Below are 16839 nucleotides of genomic sequence, written 5' to 3' on the forward strand. Positions count from 1 at the left end.
CCAAACAATGAGTTTACATTTCTGCAATACTTTTCCCATGCTGGATGCTTTGGAAATGTTGCACGTGGGAGTTTCAATGAATTGCATGTTCAATGGCAATTTCAAAGCTAAAGTAGCAGTTCTTCCACCTGGTAGCAATGTCGCAGCTATTCTGGACGATGCAAGAGCTAAGGTTATGCCATTTTAGGATCGAAATGCTGCCAAAATCAACCTATTTTGAGAGAGGTTTTACAGTTCCTTTTGACGCATCGTAGAAGATTTCTCCAAACCCGTTATTGACAGTTTGAATTATTTGATCGTAAATGCCTTTTCGCTCATGCGTTAGCTTAAGAATATTTGATTGCACATACGACAACAGATCACCCGTGTTGTAATTTTGTTCACGACGCAATTCTACATCGAACGAAGCAGCAGCAGATCGATTCGGGGATGGCATTCCTAATTGATTGAGAACTTTGTTCGCGATTTCTAAACACAAATCTTCAATCATTATGAACGCTTCGTTGTAGATTTCTGCTGTGAAATTCTTGTTCATATTGGAATTTTCCTTGCGTATTCGACAGACAATATCTTCAGCCATGCGCGATTTGTGTTTCTCCCATGATCTGTTGGAGATGAAGGAGAGCCGGTGGTCAATATGATTGCAAACAATGCACGAATTTGATTTGGATGTGACGTGTTGGACGCGTCATTAATGCATACATCCCAGTGTCGGTCGTTCTCCAATAAATTCAGAGCTTGACATGCACTACGGAAAGTGGCATGTGTTACGCCGCTGACAAATCTCAGTTGCTGGAAAGACGATGGACCGGGGACATTTACCAACAGTTTGTGAAGAAAGAAACATTCATCCTGATTGGAATGCATGGTATACAGTCTGCCTAGCGTAGTTTGTTTGAATATGCCAGGTTGTCCGTCGACTCGCTCTCCTCGTTTACGTTGTTCAAATTATTTTCTACTGGCAATCCATGTGTAATACGTAGGCACTTCCGAATACAGCAATGTTTTCGCAAACGCGAAATTTTGACATAACGTGAAGAAAGGAGTTAACGTTGTTGTAGCCGGTGGACTTATACCTGTTTGTTGAACATTTGAAGCTGTGAAATTAACGTGTTGTCCATTTTCTTGTTATCAAAACAAAAACAAAAAATACTAACAAAATATTTCAATTCAAACGCCGATCAATCGACACAGCTCAATTTAACCACCAATTGCACCGAAAAATAAGAAGAACAGTTAAAAGAAGGGAATGAAAAAAAAAAGAAAGTAATAAGCTATTGCCAAAAAATGAACGGTATAGGTAAACAACACAGCTCAATTCTAACACAATGTCACACAAAATAATTAAATCAAAATGAAAATAAACCAAATTTATGAAAATTCCATATATCAATGCAATCGGAAACATTGAAATTCAATCGTAACATGTCTTATATATTGTATGTTGCTCTTACATGCAACAGATGGCGCTGTTCTTCAAAAAATGCATGTTTTTACCTGTTACAGGTGTGGCATCTAAATAGTAGGTATATTAAAACACACACGTATTCGAAAGGAACGTCGTGTCAAAATTTCAAGGCAATCGGTGAAGAACTTTCGAGAGTACAGCATGTGTTGCTCATATGTCCAACAGATGGCACTGTTTTTTTTTTTAAAGCATGATTTTACCTGTCACAGGTGAGGCATGTATATAGTAGGTATATGAAAACACTCGCCTATTCGAATGCAATGTTGTGTCAAGATTTCAAAGCAATCGGTAAAGAGGTTTTGAAGATTTTCCTCACTTGAAAACCACCCGAAAAACACAGCTTTACAAAAAAAGCATGTTTTTCCCGTTACAGACGTGACATCTATATAGTATATATATATAAACCCGCTCGGATGCGAATGGAACGTTGAGTGAAAAATTCAAGGCAATCGGTGAAGAACTTTCAGAGATTATCGATTTTGAACAAACGAACATTTCCATTTTTATATATATAGATACCATGTGTGTGTTGCTCTTACATGCAACAGATGGCACTGTTTGTCAAGAAAAGCATAGTTTTACCTGTCACCGGTGTCGCATCTATATTTATACTTACGAAATGAACGGTATGGTAAACAACACAGCTCAATTCCAACACAATGTCACACAAAATATTTGAATAAAAAATAAAATTAATCGAAATCTACGAAAATAAAATTTATCCATGCAATCGGAAACATTCAAATTCGTGACATATTTAGTATAGCGTGAAGGTTGCTATTATGTGAAACAGATGGCGCGGTTTTTCAAAAAAAGTATGTTTTTTTTCCTGTCACAGGTGAGGCATGTATATAGTAGATATATAAAAAGACGCGCCTATTCGAATGCAACGTTGTGTCAAAATTTCAAAGCAATCGGTAAAGAGGTTTCGAAGATTTCCCTCACATGAAAATCACTTGAAAAACAGTTTTTCAGAAAAAAATTGTTTTTTTTACCGTCACAGACGCGACATCTATATAGTATGTATATATAAACCTGGCCGGAGGCGAATGAAACTGTGAAAATTTCAAAGGAGTCGGTAAAGAACTTTCGGAGATTAGCGATTTTGAACAAACGAACATATATATATATATATATATATATCTTTATATATATATATATATATTATATATATATATGTATATATATATATATATATATATATATATATATATATATATATATATATATATATATATATGTTCGTTTGTTCAAAATCGCTAATCTCCGAAAGTTCTTTACCGACTCCTTTGAAATTTTCACAGTTTCATTCGCCTCCGGCCAGGTTTATATATACATACTATATAGATGTCGCGTCTGTGACGGTAAAAAAAACAATTTTTTTCTGAAAAACTGTTTTTCAAGTGATTTTCATGTGAGGGAAATCTTCGAAACCTCTTTACCGATTGCTTTGAAATTTTGACACAACGTTGCATTCGAATAGGCGCGTCTTTTTATATATCTACTATATACATGCCTCACCTGTGACAGGAAAAAAAACATACTTTTTTTGAAAAACCGCGCCATCTGTTTCACATAATAGCAACCTTCACGCTATACTAAATATGTCACGAATTTGAATGTTTCCGATTGCATGGATAAATTTTATTTTCGTAGATTTCGATTAATTTTATTTTTTATTCAAATATTTTGTGTGACATTGTGTTGGAATTGAGCTGTGTTGTTTACCATACCGTTCATTTCGTAAGTATAAATATAGATGCGACACCGGTGACAGGTAAAACTATGCTTTTCTTGACAAACAGTGCCATCTGTTGCATGTAAGAGCAACACACACATGGTATCTATATATATAAAAATGGAAATGTTCGTTTGTTCAAAATCGATAATCTCTGAAAGTTCTTCACCGATTGCCTTGAATTTTTCACTCAACGTTCCATTCGCATCCGAGCGGGTTTATATATATATACTATATAGATGTCACGTCTGTAACGGGAAAAACATGCTTTTTTTGTAAAGCTGTGTTTTTCGGGTGGTTTTCAAGTGAGGAAAATCTTCAAAACCTCTTTACCGATTGCTTTGAAATCTTGACACAACATTGCATTCGAATAGGCGAGTGTTTTCATATACCTACTATATACATGCCTCACCTGTGACAGGTAAAATCATGCTTTAAAAAAAAAAAACAGTGCCATCTGTTGGACATATGAGCAACACATGCTGTACTCTCGAAAGTTCTTCACCGATTGCCTTGAAATTTTGACACGACGTTCCTTTCGAATACGTGTGTGTTTTAATATACCTACTATTTAGATGCCACACCTGTAACAGGTAAAAACATGCATTTTTTGAAGAACAGCGCCATCTGTTGCATGTAAGAGCAACATACAATATATAAGACATGTTACGATTGAATTTCAATGTTTCCGATTGCATTGATATATGGAATTTTCATAAATTTGGTTTATTTTCATTTTGATTTAATTATTTTGTGTGACATTGTGTTAGAATTGAGCTGTGTTGTTTACCTATACCGTTCATTTTTTGGCAATAGCTTATTACTTTCTTTTTTCCTTTTTTCATTCCCTTCTTTTAACTGTTCTTCTTATTTTTCGGTGCAATTGGTGGTTAAATTGAGCTGTGTCGATTGATCGGCGTTTGAATTGAAATATTTTGTTAGTATTTTTTGTTTTTGTTTTGATAACAAGAAAATGGACAACACGTTAATTTCACAGCTTCAAATGTTCAACAAACAGGTATAAGTCCACCGGCTACAACAACGTTAACTCCTTTCTTCACGTTATGTCAAAATTTCGCGTTTGCGAAAACATTGCTGTATTCGGAAGTGCCTACGTATTACACATGGATTGCCAGTAGAAAATAATTTGAACAACGTAAACGAGGAGAGCGAGTCGACGGACAACCTGGCATATTCAAACAAACTACGCTAGGCAGACTGTATACCATGCATTCCAATCAGGATGAATGTTTCTTTCTTCACAAACTGTTGGTAAATGTCCCCGGTCCATCGTCTTTCCAGCAACTGAGATTTGTCAGCGGCGTAACACATGCCACTTTCCGTAGTGCATGTCAAGCTCTGAATTTATTGGAGAACGACCGACACTGGGATGTATGCATTAATGACGCGTCCAACACGTCACATCCAAATCAAATTCGTGCATTGTTTGCAATCATATTGACCACCGGCTCTCCTTCATCTCCAACAGATCATGGGAGAAACACAAATCGCGCATGGCTGAAGATATTGTCTGTCGAATACGCAAGGAAAATTCCAATATGAACAAGAATTTCACAGCAGAAATCTACAACGAAGCGTTCATAATGATTGAAGATTTGTGTTTAGAAATCGCGAACAAAGTTCTCAATCAATTAGGAATGCCATCCCCGAATCGATCTGCTGCTGCTTCGTTCGATGTAGAATTGCGTCGTGAACAAAATTACAACACGGGTGATCTGTTGTCGTATGTGCAATCAAATATTCTTAAGCTAACGCATGAGCGAAAAGGCATTTACGATCAAATAATTCAAACTGTCAATAACGGGTTTGGAGAAATCTTCTACGATGCGTCAAAAGGAACTGTAAAACCTCTCTCAAAATAGGTTGATTTTGGCAGCATTTCGATCCTAAAATGGCATAACCTTAGCTCTTGCATCGTCCAGAATAGCTGCGACATTGCTACCAGGTGGAAGAACTGCTACTTTAGCTTTGAAATTGCCATTGAACATGCAATTCATTGAAACTCCCACGTGCAACATTTCCAAAGCATCCAGCATGGGAAAAGTATTGCAGAAATGTAAACTCATTGTTTGGGATGAATCCACAATGGCCCACAAAGAATCGCTCGAGGCTCATGATCGATCATTGCAAGATTTGCGTGGAAACATCAGACCATTTGGGAATGCATTAATATTGCTTGCAGGAGATTTCATGCAAACATTTCCTGTAATTCCTCGATCGACACCAGTGGAATAAATAAATGCTTGCCTGAAATACTCTACTTTGTGGCGCCACGTAAAGATGTTAAAATTAACTACAAATATGCGTGTCCAACTGCAAAACGACTCATCAGCTGAGATATTCTCACATCAATTTCTGGAAATTGGGGACGGAAACATGGCACTCACATACAAGTCCGTCGATACTGTGGTGGAAGCAAATGATGCGGTTATTTATCCAACAGAATTTTTTAATTCACTCGATCTGCCAGAGATACCACCACCGCACGGACATGCAGTTGAAAATCGGCGTGCCAATTATCATGTTGCGAAATATCAACCAGCCAAAGCTTAGCAACGGCACGTGGCTTTAAGTAAACAATTGTTCAGCAACGTCGTAGAAGCAACAATCTTGAAAGGATCTTTCAAAGGTGAAGATGTCCTCATTCCTCACATTCCTATGATTCCAACGGATTTGCCATTTCAATTTAAGAGATTGTAATTCTCAATTCGATTCGCGTTTGCAATCACCATCAACAAATCTTAGGGCCAATCTTTAGAATTGTGCGGTTTAGATCTAGAAACGGATTGCTTCTCACAAGGACAATTATATGTTGCGTGTTCTAGAGTCGGCAATCAGACAATCTCTATATCGTCACAGAGAGTGGAACAAGAAAAAATGTTGTATACTGTAGGGTTGGAGTCGGTCTCCCGGCCGTCGACTTCTCCTCCCAGCTACGGCTGCCCGCCTACGTCTCGGCTGCAGTCGTTCGGATTCCCGAATAGTTTTCTTCTTCCTCTGCTTCCCGGTGGCTCGGTCCAGCCACTACGCCGTCACAAACGGGTGAACTGCCTCAGACGTCGCATACGTCACTGCACAGACTTCACTTCTTTTTGCACAGTACCTGTCCTGGAGCACTTGTTGCTCAATATCCCGTCGATTCCCTCTCTGGTCCAACACATGAACGAAGGAAGACCTCACAGAGTACTTGCAGACTTCGGGTGACGCGTAAAATCCACGGGAGCGGGAAACAACTGTCAAACTGACAGGACCAATCTTCGCACGTCCAACCACCTTGACGTGTCGTGTCAGACTGATTCCCTCCGGAGGATTGGCCATTCCACTACGTCATCACTGTGGAGCTATCAGCCGTCGCATACGTCGCTGCCTAGACTCCACTCTTGCACAACACCTGTTCCTGGAGCACTTGTTGCTCAATACTCTGTCAATTCCTTCTCTGGTCCAACACATGAACAAAGGAAGACCCCACAGGTGGCAGACCACGGGTGATGCGTAAGTCCTCCGGAGACGGGGTAAACTGTCCAACTGACAGGAGCCCCCAGCGCACGACCTCCTTGACGTGCTGTCTTAGACTGATGGCGCCAGCGCGGCGCGTTGACCGGACCCCCCTTCCTTCGTGACGTCATATTCGCCACGGGAGGTTTTCATTGGCTCCCTGTGCCACGTCGCTGTCGGCGACCAATCCGGTGTCACTGACGTCACACAGTTTTGGCGGGAAAACAGAAGAGCCAGCGCCATATTGGCTTCCTAAAGGGCCTAAACCACAGCCAAAAATACTCTTCTTTTATAAATTTCTTGGCACTCCGAGAACACTACATTCCCCCACATATATCAAACTGATGCCTGCGACGTAGAGAACGCTCGGGTAAAGTGGACATGACTCTTACTGCAGGCGTGGGAGAAATATAAGGGGGGGAACACCGTCACAATACCCACAAGCATTGTGAAATTAAACATGTTAGAAACGTGTATTTTATCTTTTCTTTCTTTTTCATTTAACCAGACTGAGCCACAGCAACGCGTGGCGGGTACTGCTAGTATTTATATATATATATATATATATATATATATATATATATATATATATATATATATATATATATATATATATATATATATATATATATATATTAAATATGACCGAAAAAGTAATAATAATTCTAACACGAATTTTCTCAATCTTTCGTACATTTCTTTTCACTGTTGGTGGTAATTCAAAAATCAATTCTCCAAAATTCATTTTTATTTCTAGTCTGACGCGACACTTGAGCACGTTTCGTAAAACTTATTACATTTTCAAAGACTTTAGTTTACACATACACAACTGAATAGAACTTACACATCTCCGATTTGTTTATATCTACATTTGAGTGAGGTTGATAGGGTGAGGTGGTATTAATAGGGTATTAAATTCATCAACACAAGACAGAACACGAAACAATGGGTATTGAATGGAAGTGATTGTAGAAAGCCTATTGGTCCATATTTCTTGATGCTTCTATATTGGAGTGGAGTCTTGAGGTGGGTAGAATATAGTTGTGCATTAATTGGCTGTTGATTGCTGGTGTTGACTTCTTGATGTGTAGTGCCTCGCAAACGTCAAGCCGCCTACATATATATATATATATATATATATATATATATATATATATATATATATATATATATATATATATATGTCGTACCTAGTAGCCAGAATGCACTTCTCAGCCTACTATGCAATGCCCGATTTGCCTAATAAGCCAAGTTTTCCTCAATTAATATATTTTCTCTAATTTTTTTCTAATGGAATGATAAAGCTACCCATTTCATTATGTATGAGGTCAATTTTTTTTTATTGAAGTTAAAATTAACGTTGATATATGCCCAAACCCAACCAACCTTACCTAACCTAACCTAACCTATCTTTATAGGTTAGGTTAGGTTAGGTAGCCGAAAAGGTTAGGTTAGGTTAGGTTAGGTAGGTTAGGTAGTCGAAAAACAATTAATTTATGAAAACTTGGCTTATTAGGCAAATTGGGTCTTGCATAGTAGGCTGAGAAGTGCGTTCTGGCTATTAGGTACGACATATATATATATATATATATATATATATATATATATATATATATATATATATATATATATATATATTTTATTAAATATGACCGAAAAAGTAAGATTAATAATTCTAACACGAATTTTCTCAATCTTTCGTACATTATGCTTCACTGTTGGAGGTAAATCAAAAATCACTTCTCCAAAATTCATTTTTATTTCTAGTCTGACGCGACACGGGCGCGTTTCGTAAAACTTATTACATTTTCAAAGACTTCACAAATACACAACTGATTAGAACTTGCATTTCCCTGATTTTATATCTACTTTTGAGTGAGGTGGGAAGGGTGATGTGGCATTACATTTGAGTGAGGTGGGAAGGATGATGTGGCATTAGAGGATATTAATAGGGTATTAAAAGTATCAACACAAGACAGAACACGAAACAATGGATATTGAATAGAAGTGTTTGTAGAAAGCCTATTGGTCCATATTTCTTGATGCTTCTATATTGGAGCGGAGTCTTGAGGTGGGTAGAATATAGTTGTGCAATAATTGGCTGTTGATTGCTGGTGTTGACTTCTTGATGTGTAGTGCCTCGCAAACGTCAAGCCGCCTGCTATCGCTGTATCTATCGATGATTTCTGTGTTGTTTACTAGGATTTCTCTGGCGATGGTTTGGTTATGGGAAGAGATTATATGTTCCTTAATGGAGCCCTGTTGTTTATGCATCGTTAAACGCCTAGAAAGAGATGTTGTTGTCTTGCCTATATACTGGGTTTTTTGGAGCTTACAGTCCCCAAGTGGGCATTTGAAGGCATAGACGACGTTAGTCTCTTTTAAAGCGTTCTGTTTCGTGTCTGGAGAGTTTCTCATGAGTAGGCTGGCCGTTTTTCTGGTTTTATAGTAAATCGTCAGTTGTATCCTCTGATTTTTGTCTGTAGGGATAACGTTTCTATTAACAATATCTTTCAGGACCCTTTCCTCTGTTTTATGAGCTGTGGAAAAGAAGTTCCTGTAAAATAGTCTAATAGGGGGTATAGGTGTTGTGTTAGTTGTCTCTTCAGAGGTTGCATGGCTTTTCACTTTCCTTCTTATGATGTCTTCGATGAAACCATTGGAGAAGCCGTTATTGACTAGAACCTGCCTTACCCTACAGAGTTCTTCGTCGACTTGCTTCCATTCTGAGCTGTGGCTGAGAGCACGGTCGACGTATGCGTTAACAACACTCCTCTTGTACCTGTCAGGGCAGTCGCTGTTGGCATTTAGGCACATTCCTATGTTTGTTTCCTTTGTGTAGACTGCAGTGTGGAAACCTCCGCCCTTTTCCATGACTGTTACATCTAGAAAAGGCAGCTTCCCATCCTTTTCCGTCTCGTAAGTGAAACGCAGCACGGAACTCTGCTCAAATGCCTCCTTCAGCTCCTGCAGATGTCTGACATCAGGTACCTGTGTAAAAATGTCATCAACATACCTGCAGTATATGGCCGGTTTCAAGTTCATGTCGACTAAGACTTTTTGCTCGATGGTACCCATGTAGAAGTTTGCAAACAGGACACCTAGGGGAGAACCCATAGCGACCCCATCTACTTGCTTATACATATGCCCATCCGGGCTCAAGAAGGGTGCCTCTTTAGTACAAGCTTGGAGTAGTTTCCTCAGAATACTTTCTGGCATGTCAAGAGGAGTACAGGCTGGATCACGATACACTCTGTCGGCTATCATTCCGATTGTCTCGTCCACAGGTACGTTGGTAAACAGCGATTCTACGTCCAACGAGGCTCTTATCCCTGTGGCCCGTGCGCCCCGCAGTAAGTCCACAAATTCCTTTGGAGACTTCAGGCTGAAGGCGCAAGGAACATAAGGAGTCAGCAGGCCGTTGAGTCGCTTTGCCAATCTGTACGTGGGTGTGGGTATCTGGCTAATGATTGGCCGAAGTGGGTTTCCAGGCTTGTGCGTCTTGACATTTCCATACGCATATCCAGGTTTATATTCCCCAATGATCTTTGGCAGGTGGAGTCCGGATTTCTTGGCGTTCACAGTTTCGATCAGTTTGTTGACCTTTGCTTTTAATTCGGCTGTAGTGTCCTTCGTTACCCTTTGGAACTTAGTTTGGTCAGAGAGTATGATGTTCATTTTCGCCAGATATTCGTCTTTTTTAAGAATGACATATATTGGCGACTTGTCACCTCTCCTGACAACTATCTCCTTGTTCTCGCGAAGGCTTTTAGCTGCCGCTCTAAGCTCGGGGGACAGTATGGTGCTTCTGTAGTTGCCTCGATTCTTTCCTCCTTCTGCAATAAGTTCTGCTTGTAAGGTATCTTTGGTAGTGACCTTCTTTTGTGTCTCGAGGTCGAATATGTCGTCCAACAGAATTTCCAACTCCACTTTCCGGGCCATTTCACTCGGTCTGGACATAACATGACAGTTTATGCCCAGATTTAGGAGAGTGACTTGGTCCTCAGTGAGGTTAATTCCTGCAAGGTTCAGGAAGCCATCTCTCTTGGAGGATTCTTTCCTCTTGGAGGAGGAAAGAATCGAGGCAACTACAGAAGCACCATACTGTCCCCCGAGCTTAGAGCGGCAGCTAAAAGCCTTCGCGAGAACAAGGAGATAGTTGTCAGGAGAGGTGACAAGTCGCCAATATATGTCATTCTTAAAAAAGACGAATATCTGGCGAAAATGAACATCATACTCTCTGACCAAACTAAGTTCCAAAGGGTAACGAAGGACACTACAGCCGAATTAAAAGCAAAGGTCAACAAACTGATCGAAACTGTGAACGCCAAGAAATCCGGACTCCACCTGCCAAAGATCATTGGGGAATATAAACCTGGATATGCGTATGGAAATGTCAAGACGCACAAGCCTGGAAACCCACTTCGGCCAATCATTAGCCAGATACCCACACCCACGTACAGATTGGCAAAGCGACTCAACGGCCTGCTGACTCCTTATGTTCCTTGCGCCTTCAGCCTGAAGTCTCCAAAGGAATTTGTGGACTTACTGCGGGGCGCACGGGCCACAGGGATAAGAGCCTCGTTGGACGTAGAATCGCTGTTTACCAACGTACCTGTGGACGAGACAATCGGAATGATAGCCGACAGAGTGTATCGTGATCCAGCCTGTACTCCTCTTGACATGCCAGAAAGTATTCTGAGGAAACTACTCCAAGCTTGTACTAAAGAGGCACCCTTCTTGAGCCCGGATGGGCATATGTATAAGCAAGTAGATGGGGTCGCTATGGGTTCTCCCCTAGGTGTCCTGTTTGCAAACTTCTACATGGGTACCATCGAGCAAAAAGTCTTAGTCGACATGAACTTGAAACCGGCCATATACTGCAGGTATGTTGATGACATTTTTACACAGGTACCTGATGTCAGACATCTGCAGGAGCTGAAGGAGGCATTTGAGCAGAGTTCCGTGCTGCGTTTCACTTACGAGACGGAAAAGGATGGGAAGCTGCCTTTTCTAGATGTAACAGTCATGGAAAAGGGCGGAGGTTTCCACACTGCAGTCTACACAAAGGAAACAAACATAGGAATGTGCCTAAATGCCAACAGCGACTGCCCTGACAGGTACAAGAGGAGTGTTGTTAACGCATACGTCGACCGTGCTCTCAGCCACAGCTCAGAATGGAAGCAAGTCGACGAAGAACTCTGTAGGGTAAGGCAGGTTCTAGTCAATAACGGCTTCTCCAATGGTTTCATCGAAGACATCATAAGAAGGAAAGTGAAAAGCCATGCAACCTCTGAAGAGACAACTAACACAACACCTATACCCCCTATTAGACTATTTTACAGGAACTTCTTTTCCACAGCTCATAAAACAGAGGAAAGGGTCCTGAAAGATATTGTTAATAGAAACGTTATCCCTACAGACAAAAATCAGAGGATACAACTGACGATTTACTATAAAACCAGAAAAACGGCCAGCCTACTCATGAGAAACTCTCCAGACACGAAACAGAACGCTTTAAAAGAGACTAACGTCGTCTATGCCTTCAAATGCCCACTTGGGGACTGTAAGCTCCAAAAAACCCAGTATATAGGCAAGACAACAACATCTCTTTCTAGGCGTTTAACGATGCATAAACAACAGGGCTCCATTAAGGAACATATAATCTCTTCCCATAACCAAACCATCGCCAGAGAAATCCTAGTAAACAACACAGAAATCATCGATAGATACAGCGATAGCAGGCGGCTTGACGTTTGCGAGGCACTACACATCAAGAAGTCAACACCAGCAATCAACAGCCAATTATTGCACAACTATATTCTACCCACCTCAAGACTCCGCTCCAATATAGAAGCATCAAGAAATATGGACCAATAGGCTTTCTACAAACACTTCTATTCAATATCCATTGTTTCGTGTTCTGTCTTGTGTTGATACTTTTAATACCCTATTAATATCCTCTAATGCCACATCATCCTTCCCACCTCACTCAAATGTAATGCCACATCACCCTTCCCACCTCACTCAAAAGTAGATATAAAATCAGGGAAATGCAAGTTCTAATCAGTTGTGTATTTGTGAAGTCTTTGAAAATGTAATAAGTTTTACGAAACGCGCCCGTGTCGCATCAGACTAGAAATAAAAATGAATTTTGGAGAAGTGATTTTTGATTTACCTCCAACAGTGAAGCATAATGTACGAAAGATTGAGAAAATTCGTGTTAGAATTATTAATCTTACTTTTTCGGTCATATTTAATAAAATATGTCTACAGGAAAGACTGCTACCAAAATATACTAATATATATATATATATATATATATATATATATATATATATATATATATATATATATATATATATATATATATATATATATATATGTCGTACCTAATAGCCAGAACGCACTTCTCTGCCTACTATGCAAGGCCCGATTTGCCAAATAAGCCAAGTTTTCATGAATTAATTGTTTTTCGACTACCTAACCTACCTAACCAAACCTAACCTTACTTTTTCGGCTACCTAACCTAACCTAACCTAAAAAGATAGGTTAGGTTAGGTTAGGTAGGGTTGGTTAGGTTTGGTCATATATATACGTTAATTTTAACTCCAATAAAAAAATATTGACCTCATACATAATGAAATGGGTAGCTTTATCATCTCATAAGAAAAAAAATTGAGAAAATATAATAATTCAGGAAAACTTGGCTTATTAGGCAAATCGGGCCTTGCATAGTAGGCCGAGAAGTGCGTTCTGGCTACTAGGTACGACATATATATATATATAATTTCTACACAAGCATTTCTGGGTGTATATAGGTCAAGTGTTAAGGTGTTGCAATGTGCACTACACAATGTGTTGAGCTGTTTCTCGGTTCTGCTTCTGTGTTGTCCTCTGCTATTGTTGAGTCTTGTATTGCTTGCAACAGGTCCGTCATAATTTGTGGTTCTCTTTGTGTTGCTTGTGTTGTCGAGGTGTCTGGTGTCACTTGTAATGAGGGGCCTTCGTCTCGAAAAGAAAGAGAGAGAGAGAGAGATAGAGAGTGAGAGAGAGAGAGAGAGAGAGAGAGAGAGAGAGAGAGAGAGAGAGAGAGAGAGAGAGAGAGAGAGAGAGAGAGAGAGAGAGAGAGAGAGAGAGAGAAAGAGAGAGAGAGAGAGAGAGAGAGAGAGAGAGTGAGTTAACAGAAAACTACACATGGGAACCAAGGCGTTAAATTACTGGGGGGAAGTGGCCAGGTGGCGCTGCCCGGCACAGGTTCTCAGTCTCGGCCATTTACTTAAGCCTGTCATTCATGAGAGAGACCCTTGGCAGGAGTGTATCAGAGCTGCCCCTTCACGCACCTGTCCACCCTCCACCTGCTGTCTCCCTTACGCCCGGGGATAAATGTCCCCGCGGCCCGGTTTCCAACCCGGTAGTCTGCTCAACAGTCTGACCCTCGTAGTCTGACGCTCAAGAGATAAATCCGCTCATTTATTTTAGTTTATTTTATAAATTATTATGTAGTAGTGGGTGTGTCATAGGAGCCCAGAGACGAAGGTTCGATCCCATTGTCCAGCTTCGATATTTTCTCAACTGGTTGTGTGTTTGTGAAGAGTTTTGTGGCCAGTCTCAGCCACCCACTGTCCCATAGCGAGGAATAACCAGCCCGATCACTTGATTTACTACAATTTAACAAATACAATGTGCTAACTACCAGAAACGCACGAACCCAAACAGCCCCCTTAACCTAACCCACCGACGCATAGAAAAAGCGGATATTTGTGAGCCTCCACTTTTCCTTATACGTTGTAATTTGAACGATGGGGACCGTAATGATAATTCTAAAATAATCACCAATTACTATGGTAAAAATCAGTTGCATGAGGTTAACTACGAGCGGCTGTCCTCGAGCCTCGGAAAGACAGACAGACAGACAGACAGACAGACAGATAACCTATTTTATAGATAATAGACTAGGACTAATATCTGTGGCGGGGGAGGGGAGGGGTAGGCTATACCGTGGCAATTCACTCTTTCCTTTCCTTGCTTCCTTGTCTTCGTTTATTTCATATTTTTAGTGTCGCTTTTCTCCAGAAAATGTGGCCGATTCATCACTTAAATTTCTTCATCTTTCAGAATTATGGAAATGGACGAAAATTGAGGAGAAAATTCCCTATCACGAGAGAAAATTTAAAGTTCCGTTTAAAAAGTGGCGACAAACGAGTGATGAGTGATGGTGAGGAAGTGAATAGTGAGTGTCGGGTGTTGTGAGTGCCTCCGACGTAGTCATGGTGGCCCTGGTCAGGCTGGCACCCCAGAGAGATGTATATATGAGAGTATAGAGATGAACTAGCAGTTCCATCATTGACCCACAGGTGGCAGGCAGCCCGGCCTATACCACTAAATAAGCTATTCTGTATTGGCACGGAATTATTAAGTGTCGATATGATGGATGGCAGTGGAGGGTGCCTGTCGTCTTGTCACTGCTCGCCTCGTCGGAGAAGAAAATCCTCCTCGCTCTATACCTCCTACTCATCATCTTCTACCTCATCATCCTGGTGCCATGAGGGCGCCGAGAGTCATGAGACGGGGGACCCGCCGCCCACCTGGGTGTACATGACAGTGTGGGTGGCCGGGGTCCTCGTCTACGTCAACGGTCTCACAGGGGACTTCGTGCACGACGACGTCAGCGCCATCAAAACAAACCCGGACGTGCTAGGAACTAACCCGCTGTCCCACGTGTTCTGCAACGACTACTGGGGCAAGCCTCTGGTCGACCCGCGCTCCCACAAGTCGTATCGACCCTTCACCATTCTCACTTTCAGGTAGGTTTTTCCCAGTCTCTTGTCTTCGGGACCGGTATGTAGCGTACAAGGCCATTAGTCGATTATGAAGGATAATTAATCGATGGTACTGAACCAGCAACGCTGTACTCCCCCAGAACGCGCACTACCATATGTAGTGCGCGCGCGCGTGTTGGGAGATCGGGGATGCCTGTCCGTGGCTTCGCGGCTAAGTGAACAGCGCTCGGGGATCGTGGTCCTAATGGCCCGGGTTCGATTCCCGGCGGAGGCGGAAACAAATGGGCAGTTTATTTCACCCCTGATGTCCCTGTTCACCTAGCAGTAAGTAGGTACCTGGTCTGGGAGGTACCTTTCATATTCTTCGTGTTCGAGTTCGCCCTCAGTTTCTTTATCAACATTCTTTATTTGTAGTTTCTTTTTCTCAGAGTGGTCAAGTGTAAAGGTCTATCGGAAAAGCCTGGAGAGGGTGGGGGGAGGGTAATGGGGGGGGGTGGAAGGGACGAAGGAGCAGGGAAGGAACGGTGTTGAGTGGGTTGTGGGAGGGGAGGTCAGGGAAGACTGTAAAGGGAAGGGGTAAAAAGGAGAGTGAATTTTGGACATTCAGAGACTAGCCCATTAGAGGAAGGTTGTGTGGGGAGAATGGAGTAGAAAAGGGGAAAAGAAAGAGAGACAAAGAACTCGAAAATAGGGAAAGTTGCGTATTGACAAGAGAGAGAGGGGGGGGGGGGGCTGGAGAAGATATGTGATGAACCTGAGAATGGCCATTTCTTTTTTTTTTAGTTTTTTTTTTTTAGTTTTTATCTTGCGAGTGTTATGTGTCCAGCGTGTGTGACGTTACCTAATTATTCTTGCCTAATAGTGCTTGTGGTGGGTAGGGAGGGTACAGAGTGTTTAAAGGGCTAATCTCTCCCCTTGAGGGTATGTGATTAAGATCACTCATAATTTCTCAGGATTTTACCATATCTGAAGTATATGTGTGTGTGTGTGTGTGTGTGTGTGTGTGTGTGTGTGTGTGTGTGTGTGTGTGTGTGTGTGTGTGTGTGTGTGTATGTGTGTGTACTCACCTAGTTGTGCTTGCGGGGGTAGAGATCTGGCTCTTTGGTCCCGCTTCTCAACCATCAATCAACAGGTGTACAGATTCCTGAGCCTATTGGGCTCTATCATATCTACACTTTAAACTGTGTATGGAGTCAGCCTCCACCACATTACTTCCTAATGCATTCCATTTATCAACTACTCTGACACTAAAAGTTCTTTCTAATATCTCTGTGGCTCATTTGGGCACTCAGTTTCCACCTGTGTTCCCTAGTGTGTGTGCGTCTTGTGTTAAA

The 16839-nt window shown here is 41.2% G+C and overlaps 1 protein-coding gene across 1 annotated transcript in view; it reads left to right on the top strand.

The window, feature by feature from the left end:
* The first annotated feature begins 14843 nt into the window (after positions 1 to 14843).
* LOC138352395 (protein O-mannosyl-transferase Tmtc3-like) overlaps positions 14844 to 16839 on the top strand; it is a 161287-nt gene continuing 159291 nt past the window's right edge. Inside the window, exon 1 of the mRNA XM_069304880.1 lies at positions 14844 to 15529. Within this exon, the coding sequence (XP_069160981.1) occupies positions 15150 to 15529 (380 nt within the window). The 5' untranslated portion in view covers positions 14844 to 15149. The remainder of the gene's footprint in view (positions 15530 to 16839) is intronic.

This window comes from Procambarus clarkii, chromosome 53 (genome assembly GCF_040958095.1).
Source record: "Procambarus clarkii isolate CNS0578487 chromosome 53, FALCON_Pclarkii_2.0, whole genome shotgun sequence".
Lineage (NCBI taxonomy): Eukaryota > Metazoa > Arthropoda > Malacostraca > Decapoda > Cambaridae > Procambarus > Procambarus clarkii.